At 41.0% G+C, this 18,688-nt stretch overlaps 1 protein-coding gene across 1 annotated transcript in view; it reads right to left on the reverse strand.

Moving 5' to 3' along the window:
• Positions 1 to 4,320: 4,320 nt before the first annotated feature.
• The window catches only part of KCNJ6 (potassium inwardly rectifying channel subfamily J member 6), a 285,124-nt gene continuing 270,756 nt past the window's right edge, over positions 4,321 to 18,688 (reverse strand). The window contains exon 4 of the mRNA XM_067739491.1: positions 4,321 to 9,553. Coding sequence (XP_067595592.1) covers positions 9,228 to 9,553 — 326 coding nt within the window. The 3' untranslated portion in view covers positions 4,321 to 9,227. The remainder of the gene's footprint in view (positions 9,554 to 18,688) is intronic.

The raw sequence follows: 18,688 nt of genomic DNA on the forward strand, positions 1-18,688 counted from the left end.
TAAATTTTAAAAATCGCTTTTGTTTGTACTTGAGCTTATTATTGAAACACTAACTATTTATTGTGGACCAATTTTAATCTTTTAAGCAGAGATTAATAAGATGGCAGCTCTTTGGATATCTATTACATCAGATGATGTGAACTTAGTTTTGGTTTTGGAACCTTTTTTTTTTTTTTTTAAGGCAAATGTGATTTGGGTGTGAGAGTGTGTGTATGGGGATGATGGCTTAAAGAATAGCTTTTTTTTTTTTGGCGGTACTTGGGCCTCTCACTGTTGTGGCCTCTCCCGTTACGGAGCATAGGCTCCGGACGCGCAGGCTCAGCGGCCCTGGCTCACGGGCCCAGCCACTCCACGACATGTGGGATCCTCCCGGACAGGGGCACAAACCCGTGTCCCCTGCATCGGCAGGTGGACTCTCAACCACTGCGCCACCAGGGAAGCCCTTAAAGAATAGCTTTTTAAGGAGGAGTTTGGCCACCTAAGTGCATGCCATCCTAGGAGGAATGGGTAGGAATATCTCACACCTGGCATGCTGAATGAATACCTATTTGCCTGGGCACTGTCCCATGTGTCCTTAGTTTCCCCCAAGGCTATCTACAGGTGGAGCAGTCCTGGGGGGCCTCAGCCCCCTGGGGCCTCTGCCAATTCTCATCAAAGACTCCATGGAGTGGTCAGTACCAATAGGCTATGGTTGCCATGGCAGCAGCCATGAATGTCCTGGGTAACCAGGCACCACATAGGTGCTGGGTTTTTCCCCAGAGCACAGTCTGTGCAGATGGTGAGGGAGGAAAGACCACTTTGCACAGGCTGATTTTGGGCTCATTGTTTCAGAATCCTGTACACGCTTGATAGTTCACTGTTGTCCCTGCGTGGCTCTCACTTTAGATGCAGAATCATTGGGTGGAATAAAGATATTCAGGACTATCTTTGGTAAGCTGGATAACCTAATCACAAGGACCAGAAGGTTTCCCTGGAAAAATACAGCTGTCTCTTCCGCACAAGACTTCACTGATATTCTGTTCAGTTATGGGCTGATGTCAAAATGCCCGACCATCACTCGTGGGCTCTCAATAGCTCATGTTTATGCAGCAGGAGCAAAATATTGTACGTTTTGGTCTCAGGTAGTCAGACCATGAACATAGTATATGCTCAGTTAAAACTGGTGGTGGACAATGAAGTGGTAAGAAATAGGACTAGCCCCAATAATAGGTTCTCTGCTACTGCTCAAGAATGGAATGAACATTCAGAGGAAGGTGCCAGGAAAGATGACTGTTAGTGGTTAGCTGAGGGAGGAAATTCAGAAAGAGGAGCAGGGTAGAAGGCTTGGATGACCACCTGAGGTGACGTGAAAGCTGGGTGGGCACCTGGGAACAGCACAAGTTGTGCCTCCAAGAGTTGCAATCCAGAGGCGTTCCTTGCAAATAAAAAGAAAAATCCAAAACATTGCTGCCACATTTGGTGGCTCTGCTAGAGGAAAGAGAAGGGATGTAAAGTTTCTTGACTGGGGCAGCATTTGTTTGGTTGTGGGGTAGATTTGTGGTGACAGATCAAGACCTCTCACTTAACAAGAGGAGACAGGGTCAGACCATCTAGGGAGATGGCTGAAAAGTGAGAATTTCTAGAGGCTGAAGAAAGATATGTAAAGGAAAACAAAGCAGTGAGGTAATCACCATGGGAAATGAGAACTCTTTTGGACTTCCTTACACTTACTTCATTTATGCATTAGTATTGTTTGATTTTAACTTACATATGGGAGAGGCATCCCTGTGCATAGGGGACTCAAAAGGTCTTACTTCAGTTCTTCTAGGGAGACTCATCATCCCTAACCCACGTGGGTGCTCTGTGGGGTCAAGTGTGCTGGCCAAGAGAAGCTCAAAAGATACAGGCTTCCCAGCAGACACTTCTGGGCGGTCATTGGCAAAATGGGCAGAAACCAGGGCTGGAGGGAAAGGCTCACCCAGAGAGGTGGTGGGTATGAACAAGGCTTCTGGACTACCCAAGGCTGAGCCAATGGACAAGGGAGGGAATGGCTCATGCCCACCGCCCCACCCCCCATCAGCCATGCTGAGAGATGATGCCAGAACGGCACCTGCTGTGCCTGGATCTTAGAACAGTGTTCGTCTCCTTCTCTAAGAAGGCTGGCGAAAGACCAAGAGGTTCCAGTCATGCACAGCTGTCGACAACCCAGCTCTGCACTACAGCTGATCCAGTTCCGCTACTTGTGCTTAGTGGTGATAGACCCAATATTGAAATATTCCATAAGGCATTCAGCTTGGACTGGGGTTTTAGTAGCCAAAGAGATCCGATCCTGGACTCCAGGGACGTTTGCTCCTTTGGATGGATATTTTGTGGTTTCTATTAGAATTTTACAAATGATGATGAATTACATGTTTATTTCACTAGTGCCTGTTGGTAGCAGATATTTACATTGCCTGAGAGAAACAGCCCTTCCTATTCTTATAAAGATTGGCTGGTTGATATCACAGTATTCATGATCCCTGTTAATACAACGGGTGTGTAGCCTTAATCTTGAAATGGTCAATTACGCTTTGTTAGTAGGAAGATTTAGTTCTCTGAAATCAAGCTCTGTTGCTTGTGTGGTCACAAATCTCTAGCTGACCACAGGGCACGTTAGGATTGATGTCTAGGGAGGGTAGTGTCTAAAATTAACTTTACAAATACCATTTTCACTGGTGGTAAATCTCAATCACTTAGTCATGCTGACTACTTCAATTAGCTATTCTCTGAGTGCTAAAGTATTTTGTCCTCTTTCCCCTATGACTCTCTTATTTGAATTAGGTGGATGCATGAAGCTTTCTTTCACCAAGGTAATGAGGCCAAGTAACAGTTTGACTCCTTTTAACATTTATTTAAGTTTTATGGTGTTGAACTTTGAGATTTTTTCCCCTCCCACTTAGTTATGCTGTTCCATGCAGTTGCAAGATCGCAAGCTTTTTGCACGATTGCAGATACCATCAACTACTTAGTTTCAGACACAGGACCAAATTCATCTCAATTTCCATCATTTATCTGTCAGCAATACAACATCACAATGATTTATTACAAAATTTTTTCTTTTCCACCTAACTTCCAGGAAAGCACTCATAAGAGAACTTGATATATTTTTCAATAGAACTAAAGAGATAAAAAACGTAACTTGGCTGACCTATGTCTGGATTTGGAAATGCTTCCTTAGAATACAAGTGAGTTCAGCTTAGTGATACTAAAGAATGTCATTTAGTATTGATTTATCTCAAAACTCCATGGTCTGAATTTCTTTGATCCAATTGGTAACTACAGAGTTACCAATTTTTATCTTGCGCTTCAGACTCAGAAAGCAGCAAACAATGCAATAACCCTTTACTATGCTTCTGTTTCTTCCTGAGCTCTTTCACAGAACCGGTTTGTTTTCTAAGAGAAGCATTTAGTTTTTATTTGCATGTTAAACTTTTAGCTGAGTACCTAGAGGGAGCCAGAACAAGTACAACTAAACAGGAGTGGTGGTTTAAGATTCTTCTTATCACGCTGATCAATTGGGAGCTAGAGGAAACTAGCAAGGGAAGATGGAGAGACAGCTCAGCAGTCTAGTTAGTTCTATTCCAGGAAAGAATTAGAAGGAAGGCATGTAGGGGAGGGGAATTTGTTCGGATGTGTGACAACTACTGCAAGTCTAGTTCATCCCACTCAGCAGAGGCCCAGGCCCCAGCTGTCTACATATTTAAATACCTATGCATGTCAGCGAAGCAATAGCTCAGTCCCTGGAATTCCCATTTTTTTAATTGTTTATTAATGAGTAGTTGTACCACATCACTTTCTGAGCTGGCCACTGGCTCTTGCCTGACTGTTTACTCTATTTACCACTCTTGGGGGAATGGTTATGAAAAGAAAGGAGCTTTTCTTTGAGACTCAACTCAAAGTCCTGTGAAGCAGTTGTCTCTCTTACAAAAAAATGAGTTATTTTTCCTTGAACAAACCTAAGCACAATACTGGAAAATAGAGTCATACTGGAAAAGAATGTCATCATTCTAATTTGCCCAGGAATATTTTAATAGTACAGTACAATATGTAATAGTACTTAATGGTATTAATAGTAGTTAATAGCACAGTACTGGGGTTGGCAAACTTTTCCTGTAAAGGGGTCAGAGAGTAAATAGTCTTCTGGCTATGTGACCTCTGTTTTAGTTACTCAGCTCTGCTGTGTATTGTGAAAGCAGTCATAGAAACAGATAAACCAATGGGTGTGCCTGTGTTCCAATAAAACTTTATTTATGGACACAGAAATTTGAATTTGATATAATTTTCGCATGTCAACAAGTATCCTTCTCTTGTTTCTTTTTCCCAGCCATTTAAAAATGTAAAATCAGTCTTAGCTCGCAAGTGGTGCAAAAACAGGCAGTGGGCCAGATTCTGTGCGCAGATTTGGTTTGCTGACCCTTTTTGTAGTAAAAAGAGCCCATGGTTTTAGCCTCAGCACCTGGATTTGAGACCAGGATCTGTGATTGACTTGCCTTGTAGCCTTGGGGAAGTTACTCAGTTTGCCTAAACCCTAGTTTTCTGTCTATAAAACGTAAATTATAATACTCAAGCTCTGATGGTGGATTAGAATTAAATGAGAAAACTTGTGCAAGTACTCTGAATGCTCCAAAACACCACACAACGTAGGGTGTAATATTGTTTGGTTATTATTGTACATACTGTGCTTTGTCAAAATCAAATAGTAACCTGACAGAGCTTGGACTGCTAGATGACATTCTACATTAAAAGCTCTCCAAGACGTTGAGGGCAGAGATATTAGGAAGAGGTATGCTTTACTCAATTTTAAATTAAAGGATAACATTTTCTTAAATGCGGGGTGGCCATAGAGTCTAGAAACAAGGTCTTATTAGTTGATTATATTGTAATGCAATATCAATGAATCATCTATTATGTATATGTTGCCTATGTTTTTGACTTTATAGCCATCCATTGAAATGAAACCATAGAAGATAATGTTTACCATCTATGTAGGACATTTAATCTTCAACTACCCTTATGACTCTTCTGAATCACACAGAGTATCACCCAAGTCAAGGAAAGAAAGACTGTAGTCAGACCCTTGGCAAGCTGTTTTGGAAATGACTATGAATATATATATATATACATATATATATATATATATATATATAATTTTAAATCTTGTATCACTTAGCTAAGCAAATGATTTCACATTATTTTGCTGAGTTAAAGTAGTTTTCTAATGGAATTTTTAGAGTCTCTTTCTCTGTCCACCAGCTCCCATATTTATAAACAGTTTCTGAACATCCCAAAGATACTGGCTTCAATCTAAATAAAAAAGCAAAGGGGAAAAAGTAAGAAACCTGAAATGTAAGAAAATGTAGGAAGGGAAAACATAAGAATGTTGCTTGGAGACTTCAAAACTTAGGCTTTTAAATGAAGTCATAAATAATTTTTAAATTAGAGTATAATGAAAAACAGACATTTCAGAGCCCTAGTCTGGTTAAACCAGCAAGAGAAAATTGTGCTTAAGAAATAGATTGACCTTTTTAGAAACAGTAGCTGGATTTCTGTTAGGGAACATAAGATATTGAACTAAATCAATGGAACTGGAACTGGAGAACTAGGGAAAGAGAAAAAGAGAGGGACAGATGGAGGAAGGGAGTGGGGAAAGAGAGGTTTTCTTCTCCTGGACATAGAGTGTCTATGTATTGGACCAACCAGGCTAAAAGGCCATATTTCGAAGGGATGGAAAAGTAATGACCTGACATTACAGTGATTGCAAAGGTGTTAATCCAAAAGAGTATAATTTGCCCATGGGACATCCAAGGACATAAACAATTTTATCAGTTACATAAAGCTGACATAAATAAATAGGTGCTCTTCCAGTTGGAAAGCATGTTGAGGTGGGTGGAAATGACAATCTGAGGGTCTTGTCAGCCCTTGGGGAGGTCATGCTCCCAGCTGAGTCTGCCCTTTCCTCCAAACTGGAGTCAATTGTGGCAAACTGTAACCCTTTAGCCCAAAGTTCTTATCTGGCTAATGGATACTGCCATGCTTTTATGGGAAAGGGACTCAAATACATCATCAAACAGACCAAAATATCAAGTTGAGTGTGATCCTCATTCATTATGAGTATTGGTGCATTAAAATAGGCTTATTTATTTCCATAGCTCTGGATTTGCTAACAAAGTGACTGAGTGATTGGAGCCTGGATATGGTGGAAGAGAATGGATAGAAATTGTAGGGTCATCTTTGCTGAACTGTTAATGAAAAACACCATTCAATACTTGCTACTTAGAAAATTCAGTCTTAATGAGCTTTTTTCAGTTCCAAATTTTAACAGTTGACACAAAATACACTGTTAAACTGTGTTATCAATAATTGTAGAAAAATAGACATGTTTGATAAGGACATTCTAATAAAAGGTTCTTCTGGAGCATCCTCATTTAAAGATTCAGAGGCTCACATTACAAAAATGAGATTTGGTTCATGTTCCATCTCCAACCACATTGACACCAAAGACAGTGAGAAATAGGGAAAGACCTCATACCTGGGTGCCCTGTCACAGATACAGAACTGACGTGTGTGTCTGACCAAAGGGTTGTCAAGGCTCTTCATTCAGTTGTGCTCAAGGGCCCCCAACTGCTCTTCCAACCAGACAACAGGGTCTATGTTGTCCTTTAAGCCTTAGTAATGGACTTAGAAAGGCCCATTGAGTCTTTAGGAGCTAAATTAGCAGACTTTTTGCAACCCCAGCTGATCTTGCTTTGTGCTACCATGCCTGGCCCTGCAACTCTGGTGATGCTGCAGGGATAGCGCCCCCAAGGCAAGAGGGCCCTTCCTAAGGCTACACTGAGGTAAGGCCACAGTACCTCCCCACAGCCTGGCAAGAAGTGTATGGGGCTCCCTCCTCCTCCTCAACTACAACCTCCTCTTTGGAGTATGTGGAATGAATAAATGATTCAACAAATATTCAATGCGAAAAGTGAAATGTTGGCAAAAGGAAAGAGTTATGGCCAACAGTTTTGTTTTCCATACTGTCAGTACCAAGAAGCAGTTGTCTTGATACAAGGTGTCAGAAGTGGGAGAAGAGAGACCCAACCCCCATGTCAAATTGAGGAGTTACTTTCCTTATCTCTGGGACATGCTTTTTAGTAGACAAGGTCCCCAAACTACAGTGTGAAGGCCTGTGATATCTGGTCAGGGAAGGCAAGGGCAGCAGGGAGGGACAGCTAGTTTGAGCTCTTTGACCTCCATGGTGCAAAGCCTCAAACTGAGCACAGCTGTAGAAGTTGAAAATGAACTTGGATCCAGTCAATGAATATTTATGATGGATGATTATGTTAGGGAACAAACAGTTTATAAATGCCAACTTAATGTGAAAGATCTGTTTCAGTGCAAAATCTCCACCTGCCCTTGAGGTTTTGTCTAAGATTCTCTTCCTTTTCTTATTTTTTCATTTGAAAATTTTTTCATTTTGAAAATTAGATTTTCAGTACAAAATACTATTCCTTCCTTCCCTCCTCCTCTCCTCTCCTTCCTTCCTTCCTTCCTTTCTTTCTTCTTTCCTTCTTTTTATCTTTGCAGATTAAAATGAATTAAGGCTGTAGTTTTTTGTTTTCTTTGATTGGGAGACACTTTGGATTTGATTTCTAACCTGTGGCATACTCTAGAAATATTTCTTAGACAGTCACCAAGATTGTTGATCTAATCTTTAAATATTGAACTCTGGAAATTTCATAATAATAAACTAATAATAATAATAATAATAATAAATACCAATGCAAGGAATGCTGATGGATAAGCCCCCCAGGTATAGGAAGAGTGCCAGATGGAGTCAAGGTGTGTGAGATCAGTGACTACAATATACTTCGCCCATTACATGCCATTATGAATTTCATGACTTTAGACCCAAACCACCTTTTACTAATTTAACATGTCTCATTTTTTAACTGTGATTATAGAGTGAAAATAGTTGGAGAGTCAATGGTTTTGTAGAAAAAAAGTTTCTCAAACTGTGGTACTACAGAGGGTGAGAGCTAACTTGAAAAGCATAAACACATAATTCCCGTCATTGGTGGGAATTCCCTAGTGGTCCAGTGGTTAGGAGTTGGCACTCTCACTGCTGGGGCCTTAGGTTTGATCCCTGGTCAGGGAACTAAGATCCTATAAGCTACGAGGTATGGCAGAAAACAAAAACAAAACAAAACCAAAAAACACACATCATTGGTGACATGCCAGAGCATGTCCTCCTCCTGAAATTCTGCCCCAGGCTAGTCAGTGAGGTCTTGTTACTTAAAAAAGAGACCTCAGTTTTGTAAACATTTCACAGTATATCAGCATACTGGTGGTGTGTTTTGCCATCTACTGAACCTCCAAACTTCTCCCAGACCTATGGCTTATTAGATTCAATTAAAGGGAACAGTGAGGTACCCAAACGGCTGCCAGTCTGGGACACAGAGCAAAGGCCATGCACTAAAGGGCCAGCGGTCAATGGGACCAAAGAAATCCAGAAAACAGGACATCAGAACCGAAATGCCTACTGTACTTTGGGAATCCTTTTTTTTTTCTTTTAATCTTATTTCTAAAGTTATATATCTAAACCTACATTAATTTTACATCTATGTACATTATTTAGAAGTTTTGTTCTACAGTACTTTTGTACATGCTGGGTTTTATTACTAACTGCAAAAGAAAATAATTACATAAGGCATATATATGTACAGTATTTTGTCATTACCTCACCTGGGTCCTATAAATGCAATGCCCGCAGAGGGCAAGCACCTCGCCCTGTAGATGAAATTTATTGAGATGTATAAAACTGAGGGCTCAACTCTATGTCTCACTGCATGAATGAATAGGCACCAGAGACCTTCCTCATCATATCCCAGGTAGACTCTTTGATGCACTCTTTTGAGTGATCTGGTATTGTACAACACATGCAGGTAAGTAGCAGAAATCTCTAGGACTTGGATGTGTCGTATTAAGGGAGGAGACCAGGCTTGGGTCACAAATGAGGGCACATGACACCTTAACCCAATCTGAATCTGCCTTGTTGATCTGAATAACTGAGAGGGCAGGTAGATATTTTACACCTTGAAGATTTGTTTTCTGGTAATGCCAAACTTCAATATAAGGAAAGAACAAAGTAAGAGAGACAGAAAAGAAAGAGAATGAGAGACAAGGGAAGGTTGTGGGCGGAGAGGAGAAGGGGTGGCCCAGCCAGGGGACTAAACTTTGGATTCGTTCTCTAGATTCGCCACATCACCATTCCTCTCCGTCTGCTCCTCAGGGTTCTTTTCTTCCTCCTCAGTCTCCAGTTCTGCGTGTTGGTTGAGTTTGCTGGAGACGGACCAGCTCAGGGGCAGCTCAGCCCTGCTGGCTAACTCGGCCAGCTCTTTGGCACTGAGAGATGGGGTGCTGGTCTCGTAGGTCTCGTGGAAGCTGTTGTAGTCGACTTCGTAGAACCCGTCCTCCAGCGTCAGAACAGGGGTGAACCGGTACCCCCAGAGGATCTCACTAGTGATGTAGGAGCTTCGAGCTTGGCATGTCATCCCTGCAGAGAGGAGAACAGAGGCTTTAGTGTGTGTGTCTGTGGGCTTTGTATCGCCCAGGGGACTCAGGGAGACAGGCAGGACTGCTGCATGTGATGTTGAGACTGTGACCCACATAGGCTGCTATAATAGGGAAGAACAGAATCTGACTCCATATTAAATCTGCTTCTTTTACTTTAACATTGTATTCAATTGCTTTTGCTACAAGTTAAGAATGTTGCCTATAGCCTGAAATATACAGGATATCCCATTCTCAAAACTCTGACCTTTAAAGGTATAACACTTTCCCATTCATATAGAGGTAAAAAGTTGCAGAACAGAGGATAACATTTGTCTTGTTGGAGGTTTACAGGGGCATTATGACCTGACCTACATGGACAGCTGCAAGAACAAAGGATTCTGACCCCAAGAAGTCTGCAACAACCAGCCACACCCCCTCCTCTTTTAGTATAAAAGAAGCCTGAATTCTAACTCAGGTAAGATGGTTCTTTGGGACGCGAGTCCACCATCTTCTCGGTCTGCTGGCTTTCGAATAAAGTTGCTATTTCTTGCCTCAACAACTCGTCTCTTGATTTATTGGCCTGCCGTGAGGTGAGCAGTACAAGTTTGGACTTGGTAACAGTGTCACAACTACAAGGAGGTGTCTTTCTTGTTGTAGACATGTGCTACCATGCAGGAGGGCATGTGGTGGAGATACCAGGCTTCCGCATGGAATCCCAGGGAGCAACGTGAAAGTTCTGGCTCACACCAGGCACTTGCAGGCACTTGCCTGCAAGGTCAGGCACACACACAGGAAAGCATGTGTGCACATGCACACAGGTGCACACTCATGTGGTTGTGCCTTGTCCACTTTTTACTCCAGGATCATCTGAGGTCATGACTTTTGTCTCACACTGCTTTTAGAGGTTTTGCCTGAGTCCTGCTGGGATTTGAGTCTTGGTTTTGGCCACAGACTTAGAATGAAATTTGACATTTTAAACTAAACTTATGCTGCCTTTCAGCTGGAGGCCACAGATTTGTGGTACCCTCCCATTGCCGTGACACAGAGGCAGCTACTGTGGTCACCCAAATGAGGTTGGAAGGGATGCTGATCTGAATGTGTACTTTCCCCAGGACCAGTGGAGATGGTTGTTCAGATCGTGTGATAATATAATACTTTAAAGTCGCCCCCCATCTCACCCGCCCTTCCTGCTTATAGACAAGAAGACTTTTTCTAATTTGCACAAAAATGCCATATGAGCTACTGGCAGCCCAGGAGCCGGGGATAGCTTCCTTTTAAATGTGAAAAGGCAGAACAAGGGAAATCCCACCCACCTCCTTAGAAAAGGAAACTAGGCAACAGGCTTGGTGTAAAATACGGGGAAGCCATTGGTGCATTTTTTTCCTGAGGTCGAAGAATTCTCTTATGAAACTTCTCAGGAAATGGAAGCGTTCATTCAGCCATTCCTTCAGGGCTGATTTTCCATTAGCTCAGTAGGTCCAGTACCAAGGGCCCACAGTGCTTTTAGGGGCCCATCGTAAAGTATATTACATATTACATAAGGTAGATTATATACTTATTATATTATATAATTATATAAAAATATAATTAGAAAATTTTTAAATGGAATAAAGGGCCCGCAAAGGTAAAACCACGTAGGACTCACCATAGTCCTACTGCAGCCCTGTATTCATTCATCCAGGGAAGCAGCCAGCCAGTCAGTCAATATATTATTCCTTAGGACAGCCTATAATATATATTAGGCAATTGCTTTATGCTGAATGCAGGTGTGGTAAGGAGAAGAGGGCACATGTAGGTTTTACACAGAAGGTTTTACACAGTAGGTTTTTCAGATCTACAAAATATTCCCACAGCAGTGCACCTGTTCCTCGTGGCTAGAAGAAGAATGTTGGGGCCCAGGGACTGAAGTGACTGACCCACTGCAGCTGGCAGAGTCTGAGCCCATACAGCCCTCATTCACATTCTGCTCTTCCTCTGAACCTCAAAACTGAATGCTACCCTTCTTCAATGTTTCCCTGATTACCCAATTATTTGGTCTGCCCACCTCCATGCCTCTGAAACAAGTAGAGCAGGGTTACTGGGCATTGCAAAGCAAAGAACAACAGCATCTTGCTTTTATTTCTCAACGTTTCTCTTCTGAGTTACCAACTCTTTATCTGTGTTTGGGAGTGATGGGGGAAGACAGGTGATGACAGGGTTCTGTGGGCTCAGAGTGAGGCACAAACAGGAAGTCAAAAAGAAAAGGTGATAAAATGACTTTCAAATTTTTCTTCCCATTGAGGAAGCATATGTTTATTGTGACATGACTAGAAAACAGAGACAGGCATATAAAATAAAATTCACCTAGATTTTGATTTCTGGCTATGTAAATGGCCAAATGGAACTAGAAATTAAAAATACAATTATTAAAATTAAAATCTATATGGAGGTTTAACATCCAATTGGAATTGACTGAAGAGAGAATTAGAAACTTGGGACACAGGTATGAAGAAACAACACAGGATGAAGCCAAGAGGTTGTCATTGGGACTGCTGGAGAAAGGACCTCTGAAAACCCTCTCCTCCATGAAAGCAATGAGAACGCTGGCAGAAACGGACAAAGCAAACTCTTTTCGAACTCTGTAAATGAACTCCAGGAGTGTTTGCTCAAGAAAAATGGCTGAATTGCAGTAAGAACCCTGAGCTTTGGGAAATTTAAATTTTCCCCCTGCTCAGCTTTACGTTAGCCTTAAAAATCAACAGCCTGCAATCATGGTGCAAAAGAGCAGTCTAGCAACTGCTGGAGGGGTCAGAACAGGATTGGAGCTCTTTCAAAGCCTCATGCTCAGAATTGTCATCAGTTGAAGTTTCTAGCAGTTCCCTAGAAAATCCCATTTACAAGGCTTGTCTCTTTGTGACTTGGGACAGAGTTTGCCCAATGCAAATAACTTGTTCCCTTGGGCTGTTTGTCAAAAACAAACAGTGGTTAAACTTTGTACTCTCCCTCAGCCCAAATTCCTATGTTGTTCTAACCCCCAGTACCTCAGACTGTGACTTGTTTGAGAGAGGGTCTTTAAAGAGGTAATTAAGTTAAAATGAGGTCATTGGGAGGGGGTCCTAATTCAATATGACTGGTGTTGTTATAAGAAGAGGAGATAAGTTACACAGACATGTGTAGAGGAAATACCATGTGAGGACATAGGGAGAAGATGGTCATCTCCATCTGTAAGCCGGGGAGAGAGCAACCAACCCTGCCAACACCTTGATCTTGAACTTCCAGCCTCCAGAATTAGGAGACAATAAATTCCTGTTTAAGCCGCCCAAGTCTGTGGTACTTTGTTATGGCAACCCTAGCAAATGAATGTGCTTATTGAATTCCACAGGGATAGTAAAATACCTTTTCATAGTACCACTTTAATAGGATTAATTTATGTAATCAAAAATGAATAAGAGAGATTTAAACAAATGTTTGTGGATGCTTTCCCAATTTTTATTCACCTTTGGTGTCCTGATTCATTTGAAAAGAGATGAAAAGAATATTAATATATTTGTCTAACAATATCGAAAAGTATTTCTAGTGTAAGCTGATAATTTCCATTTTCTTCAGAAAGATTCCTGTCTTACATGTTGACATTGGTCCCAGTCCATTCTTAGAAAAATTGTGATTTTTACTGATGTTGAAAAAGTAACAAAATAAAACCAACTAAGGTGCAGCCACCAAAATTACATCAGTGTGTGACAGTGGAGCCCTTGTGATTTTCGATGTCACTTAACTCACTGAAGTGTGACCGTGACTCTGAGACCAATTTTTCACGGATTGTGTTTCAGGCTTTGAAATGAGTGTGAGCTGAGGATGCAGAATTTTCTTTGCTTAATAAAAAAGATTAAAAATGAAAAACATGAAAATATCCACAACACTAATAATGGAAAACAGGAATGACACATGTATATTTACCACGCACATAAAAGTTTAGATACTACCTGACTATGTATGTACAGAAATATAAAGTAAAAGGAGACCGCCTGGTCATCAGAAAAAAAAAAAAGATTCAATCAGTGTGTATGCAAGTTGTGTTTGTTTTTCGTATCAGAAAGATCATTACGGTGTCCTGAGGTAGGTTTTTTATTTTTAAATTAATTAATTAATTAATTTTTGGCTGCACTGGGTCTTTGTTGCTGTGCGCATGTCTTCTCTTGTTGTGGCGAGCGGGGGTTACTCTTTGTTGCGGTGCGTGTGCTTCTCATTGCAGTGGCTTCTCTTACTGTGAAGCACGAGCTCTTAGGCACATGAGCTTCAGAAGCTGTGGCTCGCGGGCTCTAGAGTGCAGGCTCAGTAGCTGTGGCGCAGGGGCTTAGCTGCTCCATGGTATGTGGGATTTTCCCGGACCAGGGCTCGAACCCATGTCCCCTGCACTGGCAGGTGGATTCTTAACCACTGCATCACCAAGGAAGCCACTGAGGTAGGTTTTTGAAGTGAGTGAAGTAATCTCTGGAAAAAGAGAAGCTCCTTTTGTAGAGATGAATAAAACCTGAAAAATCTGATCTCCAAGTTCAGATCACAGCCTTTACTCTGAGCATGCTGGCTGTCTTGCCATTTGCATTTATATTTTTATGACTGTATGTGTGCTATTTGCTTTATCTTGAATGCCCTTCCCCCGGTGGACTCCTGTTCATCTTTCAAGAGCTGATTTATTATCTCCTTTCTAAAGCCCTCTGTGACCGACCCCACTTGAGTTGGAACTAGGAGCCCACGGCTATCAGGACATTTCAGTGACACCCCATCACAGCCTTCTCACAACCTTTGCAGCTCATGCTAAGTGTCTGGTTTCCTTGTTGGACTGTGGATGCCTCAAAGTTCGTTTATCTTCTTTATTTCCATATTCCTAGCATTTACATAGTGCTTCAACATTGGAGGTTCCCCCCAAATACCTGTTGTTAAGTGAAGAGAATGGACCTAAGGAACTATAGAGAAATGTTGACTGGAAATGTCTGACATGTATTATTAAATTAAAAGATGGCTTGTGGTTCTTAGAAAAGAAAGTGGGAGATTTCTGTTTCTGCGTCATGTCAGATTACCTAGGAATGACCCTCAGCTAAAATACAAGCTAGACACTGGAAAGTTACAAACTCCCGAATTTTAATCAAAAATAAGTTCAATAACAAGTAAGGGATGGAACTTCTGGGCTTGGTGAAGATGGAGTCAGTGCAGCCTTTGTCTCCCGTTGCTTACAATGAAGACTTCTAGACAAAACACAAAATGCAACAACCTGCAGACTCTGAAAAGTTACCACTAGTGGGAAGATTGGGGAGGGGTACCAAAACTTGAAGAATGACTTGTTTGGGGGTAAATTTCTTGTTTTTTCTCTCTTTTATCATCTGGCTTTAACCTGAGAGTGGTCCCTATGCAGAACTGGGCTGTGGTGCTGCAACAAAATCTCAGAGAGAAACCCTGTCTTTCTGGCCAAAGGACCAGGACAAGGTCCCCTCTGGGCTGGAGAATGGGGGTGGGGAGCTCTCATTAATTTTGTATCTCTGCACCCAGCTCTCAGTGCTGCGTAGTCCAGAGCTGTGAGAAAATCTTTCTGGCCAGAGGACTGGGAAAAGAGGTCTCTGTGGACCAAAGAGTTTGTGGCTGCGTTTTCCTCTCCTCACTGCCTTACTGTGAGAATGAACTCTGAGCCTGTGAAACCGGGCAGCAGTATGGGTGGCCAACACGTGGAGAGAAATCCTGTCTTCACAGACAGAGAAGAGGGGGTCTGGGAGCTGAAAAGGATGGGGAATCTCACAGAGGACAAAACTGAAGAAGAGTATCCCCTAATTCTGTGTATGAATTGATGCAAATCATGAATAAAAAGAAACGATGAATGAAAAGAAACTACTATGTGTTTCATAACATATAATCATACTTTGAAACGACTTCAATGAAGAAACTCTAATGGGAGTTCAATAATACTTAGAAACGAATGATACTGAAATGTAGAATGTCAAGATTGTGGGATACATGGAAAGTAAGAAACATGTATAGACCTAAATGCTTATATTAGAAAAGAAGAAAGTCTGTGCAGAATATCCAACTTAAGAAATTAGTAAAAGAACAACAGGATGAATCCATGGGAAATAGGTAATAAACATCAGTGTGTAAATGAATAAATTAGAAAACATAATATTGAGTGAAAAAGCAAGTTGTATAGAATATATAAAATGATACCATTTGTACAAAGCTAAAAGTAAGCATAAGTAATATATCATTCAGGGGCACATTCAAAATTATTTTTTTAAAGAAATTAAGAGAATGATAAAAATAAGTAGTTACGTTAGGGTGGAGAAGGAATACAGAAGGAGATATAGCAGTAATGTTCTAGCTCTTAAATCGAACAGTCAAATTGGAAGTGTTTTCTTATACCCTGTAATGTAATACGTGACATGCATTATTTTGTACTTACCAAGTGCTATACTTTAAAAGCTTGCTAATTCCATTTGTTGTTGCAGTATTAGCCTGCTTATCTTTTGTGCAAAGGCTCCTCTTGTTCTGTGTTTTCAGAACTGTTTTTTCTTCTTTTTTTAATTGAAGTATAGTTATTTACAATGTTTCAGGTATACAGCAAAGTGGTTCAGTTATACATATATATATATATATATATATATATATATATATTCTTTTTCAGATTCTTTTCCATTATGGTTTATTACAAGATATTGAATATAGTTCCCTGTGCTATGCAGTAGGTCCTTGTTGTTTATACAAACTTATATTTTTATGTAAAGAATTGGAAACAATAAAAAAGAATTGTGACATAATCTAATCTATATAATTCTGCTTTGTACCATCATTTAAATGTTTCCAAACATCTGTTGGCTCAAAATAGCTATAATGTCTTTTCTTAAAGTTACCCTGTGATAAGAACTGTTAACCACTCATTTATTCGGGTCATGTTTATTAAATGGAATCCATGTGCTAGGTAATGAGTTCCCAGCCTCAGGGAGCTTACAGTCCGTCTTCTCATTCCTGTAGAAGCTCAGAATCAGGAATTCTGACTGGAACTTCCAGAAATGAGGACCCTTGCCTGCATGCCCTAATGACCAAGGGTTCATGATAACTGACATCCAACTGGGTGCCTGGGGTCTTCGGAATGTATGGTGGGGGCAGAGGAAGGAGGGAGGCTCAGTGCCTCTGGGGCGTAAACTCCATCCATGGTCTCCTTGGCTCCGTGACCCAGCTAGTGGGGTTAAACAGAAATACATGATTGTGTTTCTCACCCTTCAACTAGTTTTTCGTGCATTTTTATTTCCTTGATGGTGAGTCAGAAACTGGGTCTCTGTAGAGTAGGATGCTGTCTACTTAGCCTCCTTGACGGCTTTCTGTGCAAATAACCATAGGAAATTCCACAACTGAGAGTCAGCTTAGAGGTGGACAAGACAAAATTGGGGGGGAGGACGTGACATGTGAGACCTGTGCTATAAATGATAGTCCCCGTTTCTTCTCATTCCTCATTATCACGTCACTGTCATCTTCATGGAATATTCCCAAGTAGTTACTGTGAGCTGGGGATTCCCTAAGCCCTTTACCTTGTCTATTTCATTTAATCCTTATAACAACCCCATGAGCATGTGCTATGATTCTATCCCTGTTCTACAAATGAGGAAACTGAGGTGTGGAGACCACTGATGTCACATCCCTGGGGAATCTGGCCTCACAATCTCGAAAGAAACAGGTGGACACTGACATTGCAAGACAGCATTGAGGCCAGTGGGGTTAGAGGAGGAATGGCCTGTTGGTGTGTTCATGGGTCAGTCATGCCTTTGACTTTGTGTTTGAGGAGTCTGCTTGATTTCCATAGCAACGTTGTCTGGTCTAAGTTATTTCCCCAAAGCCCAAAGGCACGTGCGCATGTGTGTGTGTATGTGTGTGTGTGTGTCTTAAAAAGAATTATTGCACTTCATAATTTCTCCACTGAGAGCTTCTCTGGTTAATCTTCCAAGAGTTTAACTCACTTGAAAGTGAATAGAAACAGCCCATCTTTTTGGTGGTGTTTCATTCCTTGAGTAAGAGTACGTTAGAATAAGGAGTGGTGAAGGAGGGACTGCTTGTCATTGGTGGTGAACAAAAAGCCCAGGAAGCTGGGAAGCCAGACTGAGGCCCAGTTGAGGGATCTAACAGGCACTGAGCAAACACAGGTCAGACCCTACAAGATGGAGATTTAACAGGCAAAGCCTTATTTTTAGATTCGCGGCGACAAATGATGACTGGAGATGTTTTGTGCAGAATACCAATATGATGAAAGCCATCCTCAAGAGAGAGCCCTCTGGATAAAGCTGGAAGTATGCACTCAGTAGATAGAAAATGCATCAAAATTGCCTGGAGAATGTGATTCCAATAAAATAAGATGGAATAAACCACCCTCACCACTTTGGAATTCTGTAAAATTAACCTATATTGCCAATATTCAGAAACAAAGAATTGACTGCAGGCGTTTTGTCTTTTTATTTCAAATACCAGCCTACATGATGTAATGTTTTCCTTTACTCTTTGTTCTCATTCTCAATAAAAACTGCACTGAATTAGTGCAGTAATAAAGTGTTCTGCACTAATGTTTATAAGTCTTTGTGAGGGAGAACGATCTTGGTGATTTTCCAAGCCCAGTGTCAAAAAGAAGCAGTATAGAGTAATCTCTGCCATAATGTAATGGTAATTCTAATTCATTAGGCTCAGCCAACTGCTGATCATTTAAACAACAACAAGCCCTGTCTTATGCTCAGGTTAAGAATACCTTCAATAAACAGTTGTACTTCTTCTGTTACTGAAATTTTGGGTGGCCAGTGAGGTTCACCTTTAGCTACACAAAAAAAAATATTGAAAAGTGTATTTTTTTTAATGTTTAGAGAAAGGCATTCTACATGTGTACTCCCAATTGTACTCTCACCAAAGTAACTGATAAATTCATAAATCAAGTATTGAATTAAGTAATACACATTATTTATTAAGTGTTTATTGTATGCCTGGCACCAAATGCTTTATGTGCGTCAACCAACTAACAACACCTTACAACAGCCCTCATAGGTGGGTGATGCTATGATATCTACTTAACATATAAGCAAACTAAGACAAAGAGAGGTTAAGTGAATGTTCTGGGTCACACAGTTTTATGGACTGAATTGTG

This window comes from Pseudorca crassidens, chromosome 5, assembly GCF_039906515.1.
Source record: "Pseudorca crassidens isolate mPseCra1 chromosome 5, mPseCra1.hap1, whole genome shotgun sequence".
NCBI lineage: Eukaryota > Metazoa > Chordata > Mammalia > Artiodactyla > Delphinidae > Pseudorca > Pseudorca crassidens.